General features: G+C 41.2%; 1 protein-coding gene across 1 annotated transcript in view; it reads right to left on the bottom strand.

The window, feature by feature from the left end:
* Positions 1 to 21,135, bottom strand: part of RETREG1 (reticulophagy regulator 1) — a 34,428-nt gene continuing 13,293 nt past the window's right edge. The window contains exons 2-7 of the mRNA XM_029941063.1: positions 10,946 to 11,072; positions 8,111 to 8,195; positions 5,930 to 6,067; positions 5,113 to 5,177; positions 4,755 to 4,881; positions 1 to 2,241 (exon numbers count right to left, since the gene is read on the bottom strand). Of these exons, the coding sequence (XP_029796923.1) occupies positions 1,742 to 2,241; positions 4,755 to 4,881; positions 5,113 to 5,177; positions 5,930 to 6,067; positions 8,111 to 8,195; positions 10,946 to 11,072 (1,042 nt within the window). The 3' untranslated portion in view covers positions 1 to 1,741. The remainder of the gene's footprint in view (positions 2,242 to 4,754; positions 4,882 to 5,112; positions 5,178 to 5,929; positions 6,068 to 8,110; positions 8,196 to 10,945; positions 11,073 to 21,135) is intronic.

The raw sequence follows: 21,135 nt of genomic DNA, 5'->3' as shown, positions 1-21,135 counted from the left end.
TGATGACAACTATTTTATAAATATGTGACTGTATTTGTCTTTGTGTCCAGAAACTTGTATTGAATAGAATTCAGGTATCTTCCTCCCTAACCCACACAGTTCATAGATCTAACACCAGGTTTTCATTTGTACCAAAATGGGCAAGATAATGAAGGCACAGGCTCACTTTGTATCAACAAAGGACATCAAACACAGTCATGAGGCACTAATGACATATAAGCATAGTCAGTCACAGAAAGCAAGTGTTCAAAGTCCTCGGTAACTTTTCTCCCCTAAACATTTGGCAAAATTCAGTCTAGATATTTTAATACCTCAGAAAGAAAAAATAAATAAGAGATGCTACATTAAAACATCCGATTACCTATAGTCTTTAGAAATACAAGGAAAGGGATAAAATGAAGGGAAGAGACCACAGATTTCCTATATTCTTGGAATACCCTTCCTTTCTGAGGGTCTCAGATGCCTGTATGCATCCGTATAAATGTCAGCTGTACCTGAAGATCGAAGGGATTGTTGGTAGTTGGCTGACATGGTCCCTCAACGCTATTAAAGTTTATATCACAAAAACAAAATGAGCTTGATTTCAGCTAAGTCTTTTGTTAAAAACCTAAGTCAAATTTGGTTATTTAAAGGTGATCTAAGGAGTTTAAAATAAAGGAAAAATATATTCTAACTTCCAGTAAGAAACAGGTTACATATTTAGACTTCAATAGTAAATAAATACACCTTAAAGCCAAGCAGATTTCTCTCCTTTAGGAGACTCTAATACAGACTATGAAAACAGTCACTGTCTCTCTCCTGCTGATGGCAACATCACTCAGAACATATCAGGAACTAGTTTCACAATTTCAAGCCACTTTCTCTATGACATAATATGAAAGATGAGGGTTTAACTTAGGTCTGAGCAGGGAGAATAGATCTGCACGTCATAACATCTCTATGACAAGCATATGACAGTTGAACGACAAAACACAGGCCAGTCTCTGTTTACATCCAAGCCACTGTCTATATGATATATAATTACTTGCTCTCTATGGGTTCATACCACCCATTTGCGAGACCAGAGCTGGTAGTCCATGGAGCATGCCATTTATAGGTAAGCCTAAGTCTATTACTGCAGAAATATCATGGAAATGTCTCAGCCTATCCAAAGTAGTTAAGTATATTTTTTAAATTTTTCCAAAATTTAATTTTGATAATATTTCCCAAGTCCTCCACCTAAAGACGGCTTGATCAATTTTGGTTTTTCACATCGGAATCTACCAAAATTTTTTAACTGTTTCCAAGTATCGGTAACAAAGGAGCTGATACATGTATTCGCCAACGAATTGTTAATATTTCAGTGAGTTACAATAAGGTTTTTGCATGCCTGAAAAATTAACTGTAAAGAAAAAATAAGGGATAGTTGTAGGAGGATCTCAATAATTTGGTGTTTTGCTTTAAAAACAACCTCTGCTATTCATCTCTGACAACACAGTATGTATATATATGTATATAAAGTTCATTTCCATGCTTATTACATAAAAATAACTATAGGAAATATCAGTCTATCCAGTATCAGCTGATATATAACCAATTAATTCACTGCAGAAGGGAAAATAAGAAAAAAAAATCTGAAGTAATCAGTTAAAGCTCACAGTTCAAAATTTTTTTCCTTTTTCTTTTTTTTTTTTTTTTTTTACATTGTTTGTAATTTTTTGGTAGTTTTATCTGTGCTGTGTTGAACAAGTTGATTCCCAGACTAATGGCCTCCTCCGAGCAGATTTGAAAGGAAGCCCGAAGACTTCTTATTTTGCTGTGCTTCTGCTTCTTGGTCTTGTACAAGTCCTAATTCACTCTCAATTTGATCAAGCTCTGACTGGTCAAGTAGTTCAAAGTCATCACCTTCTTCAGTGTCTGTGTCGTCTCCGGGGCTGGGGGCAGCCTGAGACAGTGCTTGCTGCGCGGCGCCCTCCAACTGCTCTTTGATGGCAGCAGTCACTACGGCCGTAATGGCGTCCCCGGCCAGGTTGCGCATCAAGTGAAAGGTTTGGTCACTGCTCAGGGGAAGAGTGAGACCCGCGGCTGACTGCCTCTCTTTGCTTGCTCTGGGACTGCTGTCCACCTGCTCCTTTTTTCTCCTGAGCTCAGTGGGCAAGCCGAGGCTGAATTCATCTTCGTCATTTGTTCCCATGCCGTTTTCCACAGATGGAAAATCGGAAAGGTCTCGAGAGAAAACTTCTTCGCTAGGCCGGTCAAGATCTACAGAAAGTTAACAGAAGTTCATGCTTAAGCACCGTTATGAATATGAAATGAAAGAACTGTCTAAGAGATAAACTGATGATAATCCAACACTCTAGACAAACCTGGCATACATCTAGCCTCCTGGTTCAGCTTAAATCAACTTAGCCACATACTGGACCCCTTTCAAATCTGGGACACTATCTCTACAAGTACACAAATTCCACATGTCCCCCCTGCATCTTTAGTTTTCCTCTTAAGTACCAAAAAAATGTATGTAATGACTTAATATTCAATTTGATGTTAGCTTGAGGCTTTCACTGAAGTTTTTTAAAGTTTTTATTTAAATTCCAATGGGTTAACATATAGTGTATTAGTTTCAGGTATTCAATATACTGATTCAACACTTACATACAACACCCAGTGCTCATCACAAGTGCCCTCCTTAGTTCCCATCACCTATTTAACCTACCTGGTAACCATCAGTTTGTTCTCTATTTTTTTTTATTTGAAAAAGAAAGGGAGAGAGAGCATGCATGAGTAGGGGGCGGGGTGGTGAGAGACAGACAGACAGAATGAATCCCAGGTAGGCTCCTTGCTCAACCTGGAGCTGGATGTGGGGCTTGATCTCACAGCCCTAGCTAGAATCATGACTCTAGCAAAAATCAAGAGTTGGATGCTCAACCGTCTGAGCCACCCAGGCGCCCCTGTTCTCTATTTTAAGAGTCTGTTTTTTGACTAGCCTCTCTCCCTCTTTTTTTCCCCTCTTTGCTCATTTGTTTTGTTTCTTAAATTCCATGTACATGTGAAATCATATGGTATTTGTCTTTCTCTGACTGACTTATTTTGCTTAGAATACTCTCCAGCTCCATGCACATGGTTGCAAATGGCAAGATTTCATTCTTTTTAATGGCTAAGTAATATTCCATTGTATATATATACTGAAGGTTAAATGTTCATCATAAACAAAAATTTCATTCTGTCCCAGGGAGGTTATTAGCTTCAAGACAATGTGGATATGTATGATGAATGATCACAAAGTAAACAAAAATATTTCAACTGGAGATTTTTGCGGATTCTGCTCTAGCAGATGGTGAGTATTTTCCTGCCTAGTCTCCTCCATGGAGATCTAGCTCAGCTTCTGTAACCGATGTTTGTTTAAAGCAATGAATTCAAAGAAAGTATCACTTCTTCTATCCCACATTCAACCTAAGAGCTTATGGAAACATTCTGCTTTCCATAAATATAGCTGAAAGTGACCATACCCTGTTTACCAAACTTGTGTCCTGAATATATATACAGCTGAGTGTTCCTTTTCTTTATTTTTTTTTCCCCCTCAGTAGGCCCTAAGCCCAATGTGGGTTTAAACTCATGACCCATGACCAAGAGTCACATGCTCAACTAAGCCAGCCAGGCACCCCATGAGTTTCTAATACACTTGAAACGTGAGGAAATTGAGGTGCACAGAAATTATGTCACCTGTTCAAGGTCATACAGGTAAGCTAATGCCAAAGGCAAGACTATGCCTGGGTGTCCCAATCTCCAGGGCTGTCTTTTTTCAAACACCGTTTGGCCTCCCTCCTTCCTCTAGAAAAAGAAAGTATGTTCTTGCTTGTAAAACACATATAGAACAGTTCATAATCTTCCATTTTACTCTTAAATTTTCAGTATATGGTTAAATGACTTGAAATAATCCAGTGAGACTAGCAAAAGTTAACTTACTGCACAAGATTGTCTGTTTTAAATTGTACTTATCCTAATTATAAAGAAAAAGAAAGTGTTTTCTTTTTTTTTAACTAACTGAACTAAACCATGAGAAACCATGGAGTCGGCTTCAGATTTGGGGAAATTGTCCTCCACACGTTGATCCTCTGGAATGAGGACCAGCCCTGGATGCACGGGACAAAAGTCTCTCTCCCCCTCCTTGCACTGCTGCCGTACCCACTGCCGCCAGACCCTTCCCAGGCTAACTGTTTTCACTCTCAATTAGTTATTTGTTTTGAAAATGAAGGCAGATTTGGATAGTGACTGGCTTAGAATTTTTTCTCATATTTTTAAAAAAGGAACAGCTTTTGAGGTACGATTCATATATCATAAAATTGGCCCTCTGAAAGTATACAAATCAGTGGTTTTTAAAACACTCACAAAGCCATACAACCATCACCACTGTCTAATTCCAGAACATTCACATCATCACGAAAAACCCATACTCATTACCAGTCACCTTTCCTCCTTCCTCCAGCCCCCGGCAGCCACTGATCTATTTTCTGTCCCCATGGATTGTCCATCCTGGACATCTCCTGTAATTGGACGTCTACGATACATGAACTTGGGCGTCTGGCTTCTTTCACTTAGCGTAATGTTTTCAAGCTTCATCCACCTGTGACCTGTGTCACCACTTTGTTTTTAGAGCCAAGCGATACTCCATTGTCTAGATATAGCAGATTTTGTTCATCCATTCACCGGTTGACAGAGGTAAATAGTTTTGTAGGTGCTAATAATAAAAATAAGAGCATGTAGAAATGTGAGCATACCATCAGAAGTGTCTGTCTGTGGAGTGTATCCTTCTGAAAGGTTGAAGGTCCCATTGTCAGTCCAGGAGACCTCAGAGACGTCTGTGTCAGACACAGACAACTCTTTAGCAGCAACCGTGAGGCTAATCTGTGTTAATGTAAATAGGAGTGGCACATGTTAAACTTTGGACAGAAATCTTTTGAAAACGTCTTACGAACACCAAAAATGTCAATAATAAAACCCAGATGAGTCATTTTCCTTTTAAAATTGTTCAATCATCTTAAAGAAAATCATTCAGCTTTACGGCATGTAAGTAAATTTACAGCCAAATCACCCAGGAACAAACTGAAAACTAAACAAAACAAACAAAAAAAATACCTTAGGACAAAGAGCTGAAAGGTCTAATTCACTGTCATCTTTGTGACTTTTTTCTTTATCTGCTTCTGTGGAGAGAAAATTTAGAGGCTTTCAGTTTCCTAGACATAGTATATTTCATTCACTATAGAGTGATACCCTGACCCCACATTCCTCACGGTCTCCACCGCTTCCATATAATTAAATGTTTGCACACAACGTATTTGCAGAAGTTGGATTTCCAAGGGTAGTCCATAGAGCGGTTTTAGAAGTGTGAACCCTGAACCAGCAGCATCAGCAGCGCCGATCTGATGGAACTTTTTAGAAATGCACATTCTCAGGCCCCGCCCTCCACTAACGTAATCAGAAACTCTAGGGATTCTGATGCTTGCGATAGTCTGAGAATCAATAACATCATAGACCAAGTTCAGTAGTGAATAATGATCACATTCATTTTTCTTCTGTTTTCTTTCCTCCCCTTGTTCTCTCAATCCCCTTACATGGCTCCCATGCTCTCAGCCCTACTGTTGGGGTTTTTTATTTGCAAGAGTCCACCCCAAAACACAATAACTTAAACAAAAGAAATGATAAATAGCAAATGCAGAATTACTGAATCCTTTTTTCCTTCCCCTGACAATTTGGATTAGAAAAATCCATTTCTTATATGTTTGAGAAAAGAACAATCAAGCCTAAATAGGGAAAGGCAAGGGGAATTAGCTTCCGTGATAATATGCAATATAAGGCTAAAAGAGCCTTGAAATGTATTAAGAGTGATTTCATCATAAGTAGCCAGCTGATGTCTCATTTCATGCATGGTATCTAAAATTCAAACTTTACCCACCAGATCTCTTACGTTTCTTCTGATTAATATATTCTCCAATTCCAAAGTCTAGTTTCAGCAGAACTGACTTGATTTTGCTGTATATTTTTTGTCCAATATCATTACACTTGAACAGTGGACACAAAAATGCACACAGTACTGAAACAGAAGAGGGAAGAGAACATAGGTAAGATGGCCTTCCTTTCAAAAGGCGACAGCGTCGTATTTCACAGAAGTATTTCAGTTCCCTTCCTGACAAATACAAGTGTTTTTCTTAGAGAAATACTTTTGTGAGGTAAGTTCATAATTTCTATTCTTCCTCCTACAACGAAAACAGTTTCTCCTGCACGCGTGCACTCAGGCGTGCACGCGCGTGTACACACACACACACACTCTCACACACACACACACACACACACACACACACACACACACTGCTTAAGGTCACTGTTTTCAAAGACTTGCTATCATATCAACTTCCTCCTTTCAATTCTTTCAGCCTCAACACTTACACAAAGATTACATGCTTTCTTGACAACAGTCCTGGATTAAAATCTCCCTTCTACTTATCTGTTAAATAAGCCATTTCACTATAGGAAAGTTATTATTTATAGCCTCTCATCAGTAATTTTGGGATAATAATACTATCTGGTAGGGGTTTGGAGGGATAAATGAGGCCGATGCAAACCATCTTGATTCATGCCTTGCCCATATCAGACTCTCCTTCCCTGGCTCTTTTCTCCTTCCCTTCCTAAACAAGGCAGATCAGGGGCTGATATTTACATGAGTTCCATGTGGGGGCGGGGGGAAATGGGTGTGAGCTTGGATCATCTGCCGTGGGTGTTATGCATTAGGAATACAGAAAGAAATGAAGATGGACACTGTGAATGTATTGTATGCCCTGGTGTTTGTTTGTTGTTGTTAGAAAACGTGCCATTTACCTTTTAAATAGGAGCTGCAAACTCAAATATAACTAGAAGCCAAGGAAGTGTATGTACATTTTAAATGATGGTGTAGGAAAAATAGGGAAAATGAGGGTTGGTTACATGGAGAGTGCCTGTCCCATCTCAAGGTGGCAGCACCAGATCAGTTTCCAAGAAAAGCTGGAAAGCTATATATATATATATATATATATATATATATATTTTTTTTTACAGCATTTTGGAGTTATATTTGACATACACTAAATTGCACATTTTTAAAGTATACAGTTGGAGAAGTTTTGAGATACGCATACAACTAAGAAACCATCACCACCATGAAGATAGTGAAGATCCCCATCACCCCCTAAAGTTTCTTCATCTTCCTAGTGATCTTTCTCTCCTGCCTTTCCCTACCTCATCCCTAGGCAACCCTTTGTGCGCTTTGCCACTAAAGATTAGTGTGAATTATGCATAAGTGGAATCAGACGGTATATGTTCTTTTTTACCTTTTTCCACTCGATCTAATTATTTTGAGATTTGTCCAGATTGCTGCATACGTCAGTGTGTTAGTGCTCAGTGGTCACTGAATGGATATGCCCCGGGTTGTTTACCCACACATTTATGGATGGACGTACAGACTGTGCTCCGGTTTGGGCTACTGCAAATGCAGGTGCTATGAACACGTGTATACACGTCTTTGTGTAAATGTGTACTTTCATTTCTCCTGGGTAAGTACCTGGCTGTGGCACGGCTGCATCATATACAGTTTTTTAGAAACGGCCAAACTATTATCCAAAGTGGCTGTACCCCTCCGCCTACCCACGAACAGTGGGTGAGAATTTCTCGTTGCTGTGCATCCTTGTGATACTTAATCTGGTCAGTATTTTTTATTTTTTACCTTCCTGGTGGGGGTGTGATGGTATCACACAGTGGTTTTAGTCATCTTTGGAGCCACAGAACATACACTAGGGCAGAAGTATTGGTGTGCTGGTGGGGGATGCGAGTGGGAAGCAGAGCTTATTTATAGTTTTATTGACATAACTTAAAATTAAATCACTCATAACCAACCCTGACTTCTGGTCGCTGTTCTTCCAACCTTAAGATGTAAACATGTCTGTAGGAAAAGGAGAAACTTTGTACAGTGGGAAATTAAAGGATGATCAATGTGCTTTATAATTAAAAACTCATCCCTCCTCTTCCAAAGGATGGAAGGTCTTGTTGACCATTAAATAATACCATATGCATCACATAAATTAGCCGAATGTTCTACTATACTTACATAGTAGATAGCTGAGTATAACCCCAGGAATGTAACTTCCCAAGACTGTAAAAAATGTGCATACGCTGCAGACCAGGAGACAAAACTAGAAATAATAGAAACAACATGTGACAGTTATACAGAACTCCGAGACATTTTAGAGCACAGGACACACACCCAGTTATGTATCTAGATGCAATCTATCACATTACGGCAACCAACAGTGTTCTTTTGTACTTGGGTCTGACTAACGACTACTGTGTTCACCCAGCCTCAGTCCCCTTTAACACTTCATAATAATCATTTTGAGGTTCCAGGATCTCATTTCTGGCCCTGAGAACATCTCCCAGTAATCATCCCTGTGGCTATCTTGTGGCCAGATGCAAGAGGACTGAAAAGTAGTATGTCCCCAGAAACTTTTTTTTACTTGGGATCAGTCACTGAAAATAATGTAGACTTGGCAAATAAACTTGCAAGTTCAAACTACTTCTACAAGCTCATCAAAACTCATAAACACAGCAAACATATTCCAGAAATTAGAGGCACTTATATAAACATAATCTGCACAGTTGATAAGCAGCTGGGATGAACGGACTGGCCATTACTCTCCTCCTTTCTAACCATACCCATCCTCAAATTGACCCCATTTCTAGGTCCCTTAGAATCCAACTGGGAATAAAACTAAATTCCTGAAGTAAAATGTGCTTAATTTCCCTCTCTCTGTCAGTTGTGACCAAAAATATCTTGGTTGCTTTAACAAATTTAAACATCATGACAAAAAATGCTCCTATAAAGACCTTATGTGTTTTCCACACACCAGTCTAAAAATTAAACTATCTTCTTCCTTCTTTTGATTTATCTTTAAATTATGGTATTTAACTGGGAAGCAAAGAAAATTAAGGGAATTTCAAAAAGTCATATGAGGAAAGGATACATAACTCTGATCAATAACTGATTAACACTGAAGGGGTCTAAAATTCAGATTAATTTTAATTTTCCACTCTCTGGCATTGGGTTAATTAACTAGTCAAAAGGAGAACAAATCAGCTTATGCCACAAAATTAAGAGCTCTTTCTGAAACAGGGAAGCCCTTGAAGAATATGGAATTCGAATAGCAAAATGGAAGAGAAAGATCATAAAAGGTAAAAGAATAAGTCTATGAAAGTATTACCATATCCAGAATTCAGTTTCATAAGGAGATTCATATTATCCACTAAATCTGTAACATCATCGTGTTAGGCAAACTGACTTAAGAGTACATTAATGCCATCTAATGCACAAGTTTTAAGTTCAGAATCTTCTAAAAATGTGTTTAATCATTTCAGTAAAATAGGCATCAAAAATGCAACTCTCCTCTCCACCATATGGGTATCTAGTCTAAGAATTACCTTCAGTGATTAAAAAAAATCTATGCATATACAGCATTGCCATTTAATAGGCTCAAAATAAGTCTAAGCATAGTTCAATACCACTGAAGTTAAGAGATTGCCCTTACGTGGGACAGCCAGAAGGATTTTTCAATGCCGACATTCCTAGGCTCCTCCTTCCAACTACAGGTGGAGGCTCCAGGGACTTGAACCAGACATGGAAGGGAAAGATTCTGTTCATGGTTCTGTCCTTAAACCCATGCTCTCACTGTCCTCGCTGAAGTCGCCTCCACACTCCAAAGGTGCACCATGCAATCCCTTCCAAACCACTTTGGAACCTTCTCCCCAGGGGTTTGCATCTTAATTGGAAAAATACTCATTCCATTTATATCATCCTTATGAGTGTCTTTGCCAGAGGTTTTCTTTCTTAAATCAAATAAATCTTAAATAAACCAAGAATCTCTATTTTATTGACTAAAAGGGAGACTCGATTATCACCAAAAGCATCTCCTTCTGACTTTAGAACCGGCCTAAATAATACAAACTGAAATTTGTTATTGGATTATAATTGACATACAATATTATATGGGTTTCAGTGAACAACATAGTGATTCGACATTTACATACATCATGAAATGATGACAAGTCTAGTTACTATCCGTCACCTACGTACTTAATATATTATTGACTACATTCCCTATGCTGTACTTTACATCTCTATGACTTATTTACTTTTTAAGCTGAAGAATAGTTGACATATAATGTTATATTAGCTTCAGGTAAACAACATAGTGGCGAGTTTCATCACTGGAAGTTGGTACTTCTTAAATTTTTTTTTAATGTTTTATTTATTTTTGATACAGAGAGAGACAGAGCATGAGAGGGGGAGGGGCAGAGAGAGAAGGAGACACAGAATCTGTAGCAGGCTCCAGGGTCTGAGCTAGCTGTCAGCACAGAGCCTGACGCGGGGCTCGAACCCACAAATGTGAGATCTGACCTGAGCCAAAGCCAGAGGCTTAACCAACTGAGCCACCCAGGCACCCCTGGAAGTTGGTACTTCATTATCCCGGTCACCTAGTTTGCCCATCACCCTGCGCCTCTTCTCTCTGGCAATCACCAGTTTGTTCTCTGTGATTATATGTCTGATTTTTTCTTTCTGTGTCTGCTTTTAAACTGAAATTCTTAATATTTTTTTCCTCCTTGGTCCGGCCAATAAGACCAATTGTCACTCATTGTTAATGAGTTAGATAAATATGTATAAAATACAAAACTAGTCCAATTTCAAAATATAAGGTTGAGGATTTTCGAGTGCTAACACACTGACATTTCTGAGCCTTGCTAACATCAGCTTCCTGGCATGTGCTCCTAGCATATTATAACTAGGATTGGAGAACCCTTACAGGCTGATAGAAGAGGTTAATTCATTTGTTTCCAATTGATTGCACATTTTAAGGCACATACAGTAATTCGCCTATACTGGAAAACTTGCCTTGCCGGGGCTCTGCTGTTTAAAAAGAGACATTTCTTGAAGAAATATGCTGAAATTCATCCATGATTCTGCAATGCAGTGGCTGAGCCTCGGTCTTTCATCTGGTTTGGAATTGATAACTTCCCAGCTACAGAGAGAAAAAAAAAAACAAAAACAAGGAGTTTTAGCTGAACTTGTGATGATTCAGTCAGCACGGCTTGCTTCAGCGAACATTTCTGGAGCACCTACTACTGACCACACTCTTAGGGAAAGGTCTGTAAATTCAGAGGTGAACCAGGCAGATACCTGCCTCATGAAGCAGACACCCCAGCAGAAGAGATACAGGCTGAGCTATCATCTCATTACAATGAAGGGATCACTGAGGGAGGAGGTATAGGGCGGGGGCTTTGGGACATCTCTGAAGTCACTTCCGTGCTAAAATCTGGATTAGCAGTAGTTTATCCTGAGGGCTCAGAAGAGTTCCAAACAGAACAATGTACAACATCCGCAGAGACCTGGGGCCAGGAGGAGACAGCGGCGCTGATCCACAGAGCCCCCGGTGTGGCTCTGCCGAGTTGGCCAGAAGAATAGTGCTGCGTAACGCTGGGAAGGTGAGCTAGGACCTTACCATTCTGGGCCTTGAGGGGCTTGTTAGGAACCTTGTAAACCTTGAGGATAGCGAAGCCACAGTGCTTTTAGAGAAATATCGGCATCCATCTTCTAACCATTTTCATCATCGTCATTGTCAACAACAATGAACTGTCAATATATATTCTAGTTGGTCAACTCAACAGAAAACTGTTAAACTCAACAGAGTCTCAAAGTACTTCGTATTTTTCTACTGTATCTTCTCCCAGTGGTCATGGTAGAATGGGTTGGCCGTGATGCCTGTGTCAGGCACGTGCTGTGTGTCTCTGTCCTCGTTTTCCCACAGGGACCTCAATGAGCCAACACCAGTAACAACCTCTCCAGGGGGAAGACACAGAGCACTCCCTCAAATACAATGACGTTCAGTTCAAATCCCACTCCTGCAATACTAACTCATCATGAAAATATACCAGCTCAAACAGTCTATTGAGGACCCCCAAATTCATTCTTTTAAAGGATAACTCTCAGTGCCTACCACGTGGAATGGGCTGCCATAGAGCTAAGGACGTGGCAACAAATGAACGTTTCTTACTAGCGAACTATCATCCGAGCTATGACTGTGAGGGAGTCCGGGCGAGATGATCTCTGGGTTCAAATCCAGGAGTCCTATGACACATCGAAACTACTTTGGGCCTTAGATGTTCAACTCCCCAGAGACTATGTACAGGGTAGGTTCTATTTCTTTTTAATATACCTTGGACAGTAAGACAATTTGTAGATTCGATCATTAAATTTCCTTTTTTAATATACATTTTAAGTTATATTTAAAGAAATGCATTAAAAAAGAAAAAAAAATGATTTCCTTTTCCTTCCTCTTCACTCCATCAGGGCCGCTCTGCCTGTGTCGCTGAGCGCTCATCAGTTCTCCAGGCTGATGCCAGTCCACGAGGCAGCCACCTGCCAAATGATTTCCCGCCTATCAGAAGAAACGAACTTTTGGGGGCGTGTAGCTGTTAGGGAGAGAGTGGTTTGTGTATTAACTCTGCCCTTCTCTTGAATCACCACTGAGCAAGCCCGTTTTCACTGGTGACCAAATCTAGCACGAGGTTTGCATACCTTATGAATGATTCCAGACCTAATAAAGGAAACACTAAGTGCATGGAAGCCACTATCTGTAACAAAATCTCGCCAATACGTCTGCTTAATGGGAAAGCAGGAGGGCAAACGCCTGCAAGTGGCAAAGGAAATAAGATTATTAAACTGTGGCCTCCTTTCTGAGAACAATTTATTATGAATGAGCTAGGCTAGGCCACGGTTCCATTTTGCTGGGACCATACAGATGACAGAAATACAGATTTTCATTTCTGTTCTCTGTGTATATCTAGTATTTAAAGATTTGGTTGAACTGTTTGGCAAGTAAAATTCTAACAAAAATCAATGAAAAACTTATCATGGAATGGTTTATCATTTTCTTAAGGATTCAAATGGAATAAATGAACATTTCATATTTTGAAACAAATTTAAAAGATATTTTCATTAGGATAATGAGCAGAGAAAGTGAGTTGTGCTCAAGCAATTGAAGATGAAATAGTACTGGAAATGAATGAACTCCATGTTTATCTATGAACATCAGCATCATAATAGTGAGAGAATAAAATCACAGAAAAATACACAATATTTTTTCATTTATACAAAGTGCAAAATCATTCTTAGCTAAAAGATTATTTAGGCAAGGAAATGAGTTTAAAAAAAAGATTCAGGAAAGTGGTTATGTAAAGCATGGGGGGTATGGGGTAGGTGGGAATGTGACCAGCAAGGCATGTGGAAGTGTTCTGGATCTCGGTCAGTTCTATTTCTTAACTTAGATGATGGATACTTGCAACCTGACTTATTACTGTTCTTTAAGCTATACACACACACACACACACACACACACACACACACACGCAGATGTATACATGCATGGCCTTTACTTGAAAATTTGTTGATACGTAAATGTATAATCAGGCTTTTTATTTAATCAATAATATTCTTACATGAGCATATCTCCCTTCACATTCTATAGTCAACATGAAAATGTTACTTAAGTTTTTGCCTCACTTTATTTGTGAAGCAAATATAATATTTCTGCTAGTGGAAGCCATGATAAATAGTTTTTTTAGTAAGTTGTACTTTATAGATGTTGAAACCCTGTTCTAATACTACCTTTCAGATTCATATCTGAGAAATGACATGACATTTCTATACAGTTTTCACTATTCTAGTAAGTAAATGCCCTAAAATTGGGAAGGAGCCTCGTCTAATATTAAATTATCTAAAGTTACCTAAATTATCTCTATAGATATAATGTTATGGTGAATTCTTCATACAGTTTAAGGTGCTAATACATATCACAATGACTTAACTAAAAATTTTGTCTTACATTTAAGGATCTTACCTATTTTCCTAGTGGGATTTGGGTGGATATGCAGAAAACTCAGTACCCATTCATCCATTACCATATTCACTTATTCAGTTAAAAGTTATCAAGTTCCCCCTTTGTGTCTTACATGATACCCAGTGTGTTTTCTACTGCTCTCCCAAACCAACACACACTGACTACCTGTAGCGTTGTCCCTCTCTGTGCCTGCTGTGGACGTGCATTACCGCTTAGTGAGAAGAGGAAATAAGAGAATATCCAACTTGCAAATACTTTCCATAGCCATACAAGGTCACTCTTATTAAACTGCCTCCCCTTTGGAAAAAAGCCTTATGTGACAATACTTTAGGACAATAAGTTCCATGGGTATTTATATTTGTAGTAACGTAATAACCTTAAATAATTCTAGTGGATATTTGTGAATTATTGTCACAATCACAAACGGAAATGAGATATCTATTGCGTAAAACGTGAAAATACTATTTAACCAAATGGGTTTTGGAAAGAATAATAAATGTTTGAGGACAAAATATATAGACGGTGCTGAATAAAATTTAGTGGAAATATGTATAATTAAAAAAGATCCAAATTGAAAGCAAAGAAGAGCTTCCACGCCACTCCTCTTTAAATGAAACGTGGACCCACAAGAGTCACTCTCTCAGAATTTCATAATTAATTGTCCAGTGAGCACATCAGAGGCCACTGGAGCATACGTTTCTACTGTCTCCCATTAGTGTATGTCATGTCACCAAACTTCAGTTTAGGGAACACATCCACATACTATACAATCGAATAATATCTAATATGGTGATAAATTTTAGAATGAAACAGGACATTTGAGGTCAGCTTCTCAAAGTCTTATTTTGCAGATGAGGACAGTGAAGCCCAAGTTTTCTCAGCTAGTTCAGGGCAGAGCCATGACCTGCGGCCAAGACTCCCGATCGAGGTCCAGGAGTTCTCCTTCCTTTAAAACATGTGCCCTCTTCAAAGAATGGATAAATCCAGTGACCTCCCTTGAAGAGACTCCACGTAATTTAGAACAAGGAGGAACATTCTATGTCCCCCCCGCCCGCACTCTTTTCCAGAGTCGAGAGGAATGAGGTGTGACTGACCAATACCAACATGGCATCGTTAGGACCCACCCTTTCCAGGAAAACAGAGCACTTCTTGCGCAGAATCCAAACACTTAGCAGACTCAGATTCACGCTCGGTGGCTGGCGGATGTTTGAATACAGAGGATATACACGTACACACAGAGTTGCTACACAACGAAACTCTAGGTTTTCCTGGCGAGCCTCATCTGGAAAACACATGGCCAGAGAAAGGATGGATGATGCTGGGGAAACCGATCTTGTACATGGCGTGTTGCTGTCTTCCCACCATCCTTGGTGCGATCAGCATGCAATGTAAGGCCCAACTAACATAAACGAAGGCTTGAAAACAATTTGAGGCTTTACTGAATGCTTAACCAAAGCGTCTAAGTCTTCTAAGTTCGGAGCTCAGCTGAGGGAGAAAATGAATGTCTAATAGCTTCAGTATAGTATGCCAGGGGTTATCTCTTTCCTCTAGTTTGAGAGAGAACATGCATTTTCCAGTAAGGTTTTTTTGGACCTTCCTCCCCACCCCCGACCCCCAACTTTTTTCCAGCTTTCTCTGACACTCATGCCCCCCCTTAAGGAGTGACCCCGCCGCACACTCGGGCCACAAGATAAGGATCAGCTGAGAGTCCCCCTCATGACCGCTCTCCCCAGCGTCCCCTCCTTTTCGGTGAATCCAGCTCAAGGGCTTTCCCTGGCCCCTCGTGGCTCTCAAATGGGCTTTGCCCAAGGATCTGCAGACGTGCAGTGCTTTCAAAAGAAGGTGCCCAAACTAAGACTCTGGCAGATTCCAGTTAATGACCATCTCCTTCTAAGTAACAAAAACGAAAGGGCAGATTTTTAACAAAGGACATTCTGCATGGTCAAGGTAAGCAATTATTTGCCAAAGAACCCTAAGCCAGGTTTAATGCTTTTTCAGCTGAAGAATTTATGGGTTTTCCTGCCTGCGGAAGTCTAAAGCGAATAAAACTGAGGAAAATGAACCTCACTTTGCTATAGAAGAGGCCTGAAGCTTCCCTGCAGAATGTACAGTCAATATCCATCTTTCTACCTCCCTATCCCTGTTAGAATACTATTAAGTATGCACCTGAGGGGATCTGGCCAAATTAATCCCTTTAGGCAGTTCCCACACTGAGTGTATGTGACCACCCCCTCAGGGCATGTTTAAATAGCAGGGCTGGGGTAAAAAGCTCTGAAATCTACAGTTTTAATAAGTGTCCTAAGTGGTTCAGAGGCAGCTACGTCTAACCCCAAGCATCACTGCTAGAAACACCCTGTGAGAAAGCAACACAGAAATCCTGGTTCAAAAACAGAAACAAGAGGAGAATTTGCTTTAGGCAAGATGAAATATTGGGGATCCACCCTGCTCTCCTATCTGAAACAACAACAAAACAGGAAGGAAGGAGGGAAGGAAGGAAAGGTGAGGGGGGGAGGAAGGAAGGAAATAAACAAAATATACAATGATTTTCAAGATCCTGGGCATTTTGCAAGGAAGGATGTTGATCTCTGCAAGACGGGGAGTCCTGTGATCGTACGGCCCGCTGCCTTTAGTTTCCAGGCCACAGAGCTGGGAAGGGCACCCGGTGCATCCCAGGGACTTATGAGCTGAGGAGACAGCACTCAGGGTCCAAACTGAAGACCACAGAGGCTGGAGATGGCAAGAGAGAGTGTGGGGGCGTCCAGCCTGCAAAGAGAACACTGGCCAGGGGCGGGGGTCCTGGTCTTCAGCCAAGGGCTATGGTGTGTGATGAGCCTGGGGGTCAGGAACAACCCATCAGAGGGGGTAAGGGGAGCGGGGTCCTGGGTCCCGGATCACAGAAAACCTCAGAAGTCGCAGACATCGGGTAGAATACTCGGAAGCATCTTGCCTCAGTAGGAGAATGATCAGTCCTCTCTAAATGCTGCTCTGATCATAAAAATGTTAAAAGCAGGCTCCAAAAAAAATCAAACTGACTTAAAGTAATCTCACTGTGTCATTTGTAAGAATATAAAGTGATTTACATTAAGAGCTAAACAACTCACACGGTCAAACTGGGTCTGAATGATTTTATGTTACTTTATACCCGGCTTTTAAAGTGCTGAGCACCTTTTTCTTAAAAAAAAAAAAAAAAATATATATATATATATATATATATATATATATATATATATAAATATATACATTTTATATTAAAAGTCAAATTTGTCTCTATAGAGTTTAATGGCCAGAGGTGAAATTTGAAGGGCTCTTAATTTCAGAATGCAGCACACAGGCTCCTCCATTAGGGGGTTCTAGAAGACAGAAATGTGACACGCCTGAGCTCTTTAAAAATAGATCGTAATTCAGTAAGAGCATGTGCTCGCAGCCTGTTTCATCTCTTCTGCCCCAAGAGTCTCTGAGCACCAGAAAACGTAACGCTGAACAAATGCATCTTTGGCAGAGCCCACGTAACCTCGCTCTGTACCACTTCCCTTCCGGTCATTTCCCTAAACACGCACGGAGTACAGCGGACGGACTGTCAGGCGCCGCTCCTGGCTCGGGTTTGAGTCTCAGTGATGCTGAGGCACAGCTCCAACCAGTAAGTGAGGGTTTACATGGGACCCCAATATAATCACACTCACACACACACACACACACACACACACACTCACACTCAACACAGAAAACTCACCTTTATAAAATGACACGTATTTGTATCTAGGGGAGGGGAGAAACAAGAGAACTTAAAACCCAGTGGGAGACTGGGTGTGCAGGGGAGTCTAAGATTGCCTTTTCATTGGTGCGTCCTTTACAGGACAAAGGATCTTTTTAGCATATACTATGGAAGATAAGTCAAAATATTTTTATAACTGTAAGTTGTTTTTCCAAAGCAAAAAAAAAAAAGATTTTAAAATATCTCAAATCTCAAATCCTTTCTCATATTTCTGCAGCTTTAGATTTGAGGAGGTCGTTAGCAATCAGACACTGGCAAGGCTGCCAGAGTGGGTGGAGAGAGGGAGAAGGGACAGGAGCCGGGGTGGGGGCGGAGAACGCGAGTGTTTCCCCGGGTCTGGTTTCATTCTTGATTCTGTCAGGCCCAAGAGAAAGGCCCGAAGCAAAGCCATCGGGGACATTCCTCTGTGGAAGCCGACTCCCTTTGCCTTAAGATGGCTTCAGCATGGTTGCTGGCATTTCCAACACAACATAAAGCGCTATATTTTCAGCAGGAGCCATGGCGAAGTAGGCTATATTTCAAATTATAAGGCAGAAACAACGATTTAAAAAGAGTTGTGGAATGAGATTACGGAGTTCAGTATGACACAGTTTTATTCAGGTGACGATGTTTAGTAAAATGGGGAGGAGGCAGTCAGAGTGAAGAATTCAAGGCAAGCCAGTTTTTTACTTAAAGTGGAGGGGGTTGTAGGGAAGCGAAATAGGAAGAAAAGCTAACACCAGGAGTGAGGCACTGTTCTACACGTTGTAAACTTACTATCGTATTCAGTCCTTATAGGCAACCTGTGTGGGAGGGGACATTTATCATTCCTGTCTTCCAGCAGGGGAAACCTGAGGCCTAGACACATTAACTCCCTTGCTCAAGGTCACAGAACTAAGCCCCAGTGGAAGAGGCCACTACTAAATGAAGCTGAGAATGCGCATAATGTGCCTTGAGATACAGGAAGAACACCCTGGACCGGAAGATGGGGGTCATTGCAAAGACGAGGAGGAAATAACAGTAGAGCAGTAACAAGGGAAGGGTCTGGAACCCCTAAGTGCCAAGCTGCAGAAATAATTCTGAAATGCAGCTCTGTGTCCGGGTGAAACTGTGGACCAGGGAGTTTAGATGCCTGTCTTCTGGCTCCAGCACTTTAGCCATTTCTAGTTCAGGTCCCAGAAAGTGATTCCACCGCGTGTAGCAATGACGCCCATGACCGCGGTTACCGTGTGCTGCGCCTTCCTAGGCCAGACGCTCTGTGCATTTTCTCACGGGATCCTCTCCACCTGAGCCCCGGCTCGGTGCCCATCAGCGCCACACCCGGGACTTGGGACTGGAGGACCTCCCAGTGTGCCCAAGAGCCAGCAGGTGGAGAGGGGGTAGCAACCTGTCAGAGCCCGTCGCTGACCGCAATGGCATCTTCTCGGACGAGAAGGGTCTCTGGTAGCGATTTTCAAATGTAATTTCTTTGTCAGGTTGACTTCCCCATTAGACTTTCAATTCCGTAAAGGAATTCACGGGCATGGCCCTGTCTTCAGCAGCTAACAGAGCTTGCCATCTATGAGGACATAAAACACTGAATGAATAGGTGTAAGCCATAAATGAGTATCAGAATGAAGAAGGATTATCAGATGTAGTTAGTGGTGGCTATTCAGGGACACCATGTTTTTACTGACTTATCTGAGTGCTTCTATACCTGCGATAGCAGCAGCAATGAGCACGTAGCCCCTCAGACACATAGAAATATACAAAATAACAGACAAAAAGCCCTAAACATTTGGAAACCAACTTTCCATTTATAGGGTTTTGATTCTTTTTCTTGCAAGTGGAGAAGTCCATTCTTTTTGCAGTGGACGGTTCTTGCAAACCGTCTTCAAAATGAGGCAGTTGGGGAAAGTATGTCACATTTCTTCCAAGAAGCATTCTGACCTAGAAATGGGTGGTGTGTGTGGGACTCCTTCTGGCAAAACGTGGGTCCTCGTGTTAGACTTCTCGATGGGGTTCCCTGAAGCCATGAGCACCTTCCGCAGACGTGACCCTCACAGGACTTGAGAACATCGTGCCACCCAGGGAGGCCAGGACTGGGCCAGAGCAAGCCAGATGCGAAGACCAACAAATAGCTAACCTTCACATGCGACAGAGGAAGAGGGTCCCTTTTCTGTTGTTGCTGGGCAACCTCACTTCACTGGAGAACATTTTCAGACGTTGTCGCTTCCCCCCTACGCACACACACACTTCCAATCACGTTTTAGATTTTCCATGTCTCCAGGAACTCACACTGCAATACCCATCTCCATAGATGTCTAGAAGGATTCTGTCACACTGCCTCTGGAGGATATATATTATGTCACACTATTTGATTTTAGTTTTATCCATGGGAGTTACAAATGGAAGCCAAACAATGGTTTTCAGAAAGTTAACTATGTCAATATCCCTTACTGGCAAGCGTATACAAAAGGGATCAGTTAGAGCCCAAATTGTCCCCTAGCGTCCGTGACATACGGCTGCCTCTCCCATCACACCTATAAATACGCCTTGGCTCGGAGCCCTACGTGGCTTTCATTCTCGGCCAGTGACTAACGGCCTCATGCTCTGTGCTGGTAGAGAGCATCTGCTGATGTTAATTCCTGCCGAATTTTTCTTAGAAAGGTCAGTCAATATCCAGTTACGGATTTTAACATTTCTCAGCGCAACGTGTTAGAATTTCTCTTAATCCCGTGGATACATAATATGGTCCTCCGCGTGCATGCGTGTTCACGTGAGCGTGTGTAGGCAGAGAAACAAAATAAAAACAGAGATCCGTTTCTCTGCACCAACACTCACAGAATTAGAGCCATGACAAAGCAAATAAGATGTGTCAACTGGAGGATTAAAAAAGCAAACACCAGATTAAGAAATTACCTAGCACTCAGCTTGAAACCTTCACGTTCTCACACCAATTAGCCACGTGAGAAACACCTCGAGACGCCAGGGACCAGGAGGTGCCACCAAAGTGCCAGCTTCTTGTGGCCCCAGAGGCTGAGCCTCACCTTCCCTGGGGCAGCATCGTGTTCTATTTGAGGCTCTCTTTTTATTCCAAGTTTCAAACGAGTCAGAGATCAGTCACTTGGTGAAAATGCCCCTTTCCCCTTCTAGGTCAATCTTCTTTTTTACATTTTTTTAGATTTATTTTTGAGAGACAGAGAGAGACAGAGCATGGACAGGGGAGGGTCAGAGAGAGAGAAAGAGACACAGAATCCAAAGCAGGCTCCAGGCTCTGAGCTAGTGGTCAGCACAGAGCCCGACGTGGGACATGAACCCACGAACCCTGAGATCATGACCTGGGCTGAAGTCGGACGCTCAACAGACCAAGTCACCCAGGAGCCCCAATCTTTTTTTTTAATGTTTATTTATTTATTTTTGAGAAAAAGGGAGAGAGAGAGAGAGAGAGAGAGA

Source organism: Suricata suricatta, chromosome 6 (assembly GCF_006229205.1).
Source record: "Suricata suricatta isolate VVHF042 chromosome 6, meerkat_22Aug2017_6uvM2_HiC, whole genome shotgun sequence".
In the NCBI taxonomy this organism is placed as follows: Eukaryota; Metazoa; Chordata; class Mammalia; order Carnivora; family Herpestidae; genus Suricata; species Suricata suricatta.
The sequence above is the reverse complement of the archived record's forward strand: the minus strand, read 5'-3'. Positions and strand labels throughout refer to the sequence as shown.